General features: G+C 41.9%; 1 protein-coding gene and 1 long non-coding RNA gene across 2 annotated transcripts in view; one reads left to right on the plus strand and one right to left on the minus strand.

Moving 5' to 3' along the window:
• ZMYND11 (zinc finger MYND-type containing 11) overlaps nt 1-4,371 on the plus strand; it is a 71,851-nt gene that overhangs the window by 56,783 nt on the left and 10,697 nt on the right. Inside the window, exons 9-10 of the mRNA XM_011380919.2 lie at nt 14-132; nt 4,122-4,329. Of these exons, the coding sequence (XP_011379221.1) occupies nt 14-132; nt 4,122-4,329 (327 nt within the window). The remainder of the gene's footprint in view (nt 1-13; nt 133-4,121; nt 4,330-4,371) is intronic.
• On the minus strand, nt 2,259-4,113 carry LOC111731960. Its single transcript, XR_002777378.1, has 2 exons — nt 3,905-4,113; nt 2,259-3,053 (listed from the first exon to the last, which is right to left on the minus strand). It is a non-coding gene; the product is annotated as an uncharacterized LOC111731960 (long non-coding RNA).

Genomic DNA, 4,371 nt, shown 5'->3' on the forward strand with positions numbered 1-4,371 from the left:
ATTTTATTTACAGATACCTAATCATGAACTGGTTTGGGCTAAAATGAAAGGTTTTGGATTCTGGCCAGCCAAAGTCATGCAGAAAGAGGACAATCAGGTTGACGTCCGCTTCTTCGGTCACCACCACCAAAGGTAATCACGTCCCCATGTGTGACAGTCATAGACGAGCTGCTGAGAAACAGCATGAAGGTTTTTTAAATCGAAGAAACAAATCGGCACTTAACTTGACTAGGCAGCTCACAGTGATTTCTTGAAATTGTATCTCTAGGTATATTTCAGATATCGTTTGCTAAACAGGATGGTTTCCGTGGCTGACACTGGTGAATCAGATGCATGTTAATGATGGGATCGAATTCGTAACGGGCAGTGGAGGGGAAGGGATCTCGGACTTGTCCGTTTCATAGTGTTGTAATGACTTCACGGCAGTTTCAGCCATCTTTTCAAGGCTCTGTTGAAAAGCCATAAGACAAGAATAATCAGCTCAGTAGAAGAGAGTGTCAGTCTTGAGATCTAAGAATGTAGATGAATGCCTTACAGGTGTGTGTACGGGTTACATGCACGGGGAGAGACACTGTTTCCAGGCTCAACTTTAAAGTGTCTGTTGCTAGGGAAATGAAGATAGCAAAGCTTAAAAGTTTACATTTTTGTGATAAAATATGCAAAGCTTTTGTTGCTGTAACACTGTTTACATAGTTGAGTATTTCTTACAAAGCGTGCTTAAATTATAGTTAGCTTCTTCATTGTGGTGTGTGTGTCACCAATAGCACTGGCTCTGAGAATGTGAATTCAAGTTTTGTGAACTATCATAGGACTCAGATTGATGAGCCTAACTAATCAAGCCACAGTAGTAAAAAAAAAAAAAAATTCACACGTGATTTTTGGGGGTTCATTTAACACAGATATTAGAGGGGGAAAGTACCAATAGTCAGCTGCAGGATCAAAAAGTCATACTGTGCAAGCATTTGAATTTACAGTCCCTGAAGGGTCCTCCTGTCATGCTCGGGGCCTGAGTGTCTTGTGTAGTTGTTGTTACTGCAAGAGAAGCTACAGAATGAGGGGCTTTATTTCTCACCATAGTGAAGTTTTACGTAGTCTTCATTTAATTTCAATACAAGTTGAGTCACAAGAAACCAGTGAATAGTGTAAATTTTCAAAAAAGTAGTTTTGCTCTTTCACAGATGCACACTCAGCTGACACTGCTTTCAAGGCAAGAAACGTTCGTCAGTTGACTGACAGTACCGTGACTCAGTACAGGATGAGTGTTCTAATCGCGTGCTTGTGAAGCGGCAGGTTTTCAGTTACATACTCAGTACCTCATACTCAGTTTGTTTCAGTTCCCCAGCCAAGCCGGCACCGGTCCCCCGCAGGCCGGTTAAGGGCAGGCTCGTTTGTGGACCTGTGCCCTGGCACCATCGTTCTCTACTCTAGTTTTGGACAAGTTATTTAGTCTCCCTGAGCCTTGTCTTCTCACTTGTGCAGTAGGGGCCTCCATAGTACCTGTCGCATAAGAGTTTGTAAGATTTAAAGGAATTTTTATGTGCAAAGACCTAAGCACAGTGCCTGACCTGGAGCCACATATTTAACAAAGGTTAGCTTTATAATACATGTAAACAGCAGAGGAAAGTCTGATTCGTTTTTTTAAATTTTATTACATAAAACAGTTAACTTAGAAAAAAACAAGAATTCAGTTATTTTTTTAAAACCGTAGAGCTAGGTGAGAATAACTATCAGAATTTTTTTACTTGTATTTTTTCATCAATTTCCAAACAGCTTCATAGTGTCTTTATGAGTGACATTTTATTGAGTTAATTTGTTTTATGTCATTCAGTATGTTACGCAGAAAATATTTTAAAAGGACATTTGAGCTAATCTACTTGGGTCCTTAGAATAAGTTTGTCATCTGAAGAGAGAATTAAAACAAAATTACATTTCTAGTGGGTTTTTTTTTTCCCTCAAACTTATTTCCTGGAAGATTTTATCTAAAATATTCTGGGCAGATGGGAGACTAAGGCCTTTATTTCAGAAAATAAAAGATCTACCATTTCAATGTCAAGCTTTTCCTTTGCAAGATCTCTAGAGTGAATGATTGATGATGACATAGCTTAAAAATTATACTCCATCATATTAGAATATTTGATTTATTAAAAAACAAACTTTGTAAGAATTACAATTAAGAATGTTAATTATTTAAGCAACATGTTAACACCAAGAGCATATGGCCCATAAGGGCCACCAGCTGCAAGCTTTGGTTAATGACCTTTTTTTTTTTTTTAAACCTTCATGACCACTTTTAAGTGTGTAGTTTGTCGGTGTTGAGTACATGTACATTGTTGTGCAGCCATCACCACCAGTTGAGTCCCATATTAAGAACAGACGTGAATCAGTTTTGTTATATCTTCATGGGATAGATAATTTAAGTTAAGGGGAAAATACTCTCACAAGTTTGTTCCAGGTAGTCAGCACTGCTTGCCATGGAAATCTCTCTCAAGAACCCACTGCTTTTAAAAAGTGAACTAAAATACTTTACTGCCTGGTACATAACAGGTGCTCAATAAATATTTGTTGACTGAGAGAATATAATACTTGTTCAGCATCTCGTGGCAAGGACTCTTCCACAAGCAGAGTTTCCTGTGCACTGTTTGCATGAGCGTTTAGTTTTTCAGAGTTTATTTTTCTTTGGGTTCTAATAAAGCACTTACTATGTTGGAAGAGCCACTGTTGATGTGATATGTATAAACATTTGCATGGCAGTTTAAATTTAACAGTTTTAGCTATCACCATTTAACAGTGTGGATTATTGTATATTTAAAATATGCTTTTAAGTTGTGAAGCAAATAGCTAAGCTTCTACAACAAGTTAGAAGTCTGTATCTGCAGCTTCTGCACCGCGATGCTCTAAGATCCCCTCAGAGCTGTCATTGATTGGTCTGGTGTTTCTGAGCTAATTGTAAGCCAGTAATGAAGACGGCGGCACGCATTTAAACGGGAGACTGAGGCGAGTGAGTCTGTGTGTGCACAGTGCTGTACCCCAGCTTGCATGCTGTGCTCTAGTAGCTTCCTGTTTCATGTGTGGCACCCCCTCTGCCTGGGGTTTCCCCCGCATACGGTCCCGTCTAAATCTCACCATCTTTCGAGACCAAGCCCAGACAGAGCGTGTTCCTCTCCAGAGCCCCTAGCACCACCTTGACCGCACGCCGCACGGCATGCGGTTTCCCTGTTCTTTCTGACAAAGGTGCGAGGTCCTCAGAGGCAGAGGCAAGAAATACAGAAGTGCCGCGCTAATAATCGGGCACGGTGAGTGCCCTCACTGGGCTCCAGCCGCTGATTAATAGCTTACCTTCCCCCTCCTGCACAGCACCTGCTCCAGCTGTAAAGAGAGGCAGTCCCACGGGAGAGCAGTCCCGCTCACTGTCCCGTGCTTTGTGGTGCCTTCCCCTGGCACGTAGTCAACAACGTTCTGGATGGTTACTAATCCAGTCTAGGGAATAGTGCCCGGGAAAATTTTCTTAGCATTTTCCCCAATAGAAAGAAACAACAGCATTTTATTCTATAGTGTTAGATCCATACCACACCTAATTCAGAGACGCTTGAAGTTGTGTTCATAGTGGCCTGGTTGGTGAACGATACAAGCACTTCCTTGCTCGTTAATCATGGTTCAGCTGATGAACAGGGACGCGACGTACACACAGCTTACTAGGTGGCAGTTTTTAGATGCCTTCAAATTACATGCATCTCATGAAAATGTCTTGGCATTTTCAGATGATTTAGTAGTTCTGATCTGCACATAGGTAGATTTGGAATAACTTATACAGTGTTCAGATCAACAGTAGGTAACATTTTAAAAAAGACTTAGGCACATCGTACACATAAACTTGCTCAAGCTGATTAAAGAAAACAGTGAACACTTCCAAGGGATTTGTGAATCACTCCACTTCTGAGAACTTTTTTGACCGAACAAAACAAAAGCTACCTCACGGGTGCATTTTCTGCTTGGTGAGAGTTTTTTATTCTAGCCATAGCTAACAGCTTCAGTAAATTGGAGTTGCCGCAAATTGTCCTTTACGACGCTTGGAGTCCAGCACCCCTTTGGCAGTTTCTGACGACACCTTTGAATGTTGCCAGGGCTTGGATTCCTTCTGAAAACATTCAGGACATCACAGTCAACGTCCACCGGCTGCACGTTAAGCGCAGTATGGGCTGGAAGAAGGCTTGTGATGAGCTGGAACTGCATCAGCGCTTCCTTCGTGAGGGAAGGTTCTGGAAGTCTAAGAACGAGGACCGCGGGGAGGAGGAGGCTGAATCGAGCATCTCCTCCACCAGCAACGAGCAGGTGAGCGGCGTGCCCGTCCGCTGCGGTCTGGCTGTGAGCCCC

Source organism: Pteropus vampyrus, unplaced genomic scaffold, assembly GCF_000151845.1.
Source record: "Pteropus vampyrus isolate Shadow unplaced genomic scaffold, Pvam_2.0 Scaffold415, whole genome shotgun sequence".
In the NCBI taxonomy this organism is placed as follows: domain Eukaryota; kingdom Metazoa; phylum Chordata; class Mammalia; order Chiroptera; family Pteropodidae; genus Pteropus; species Pteropus vampyrus.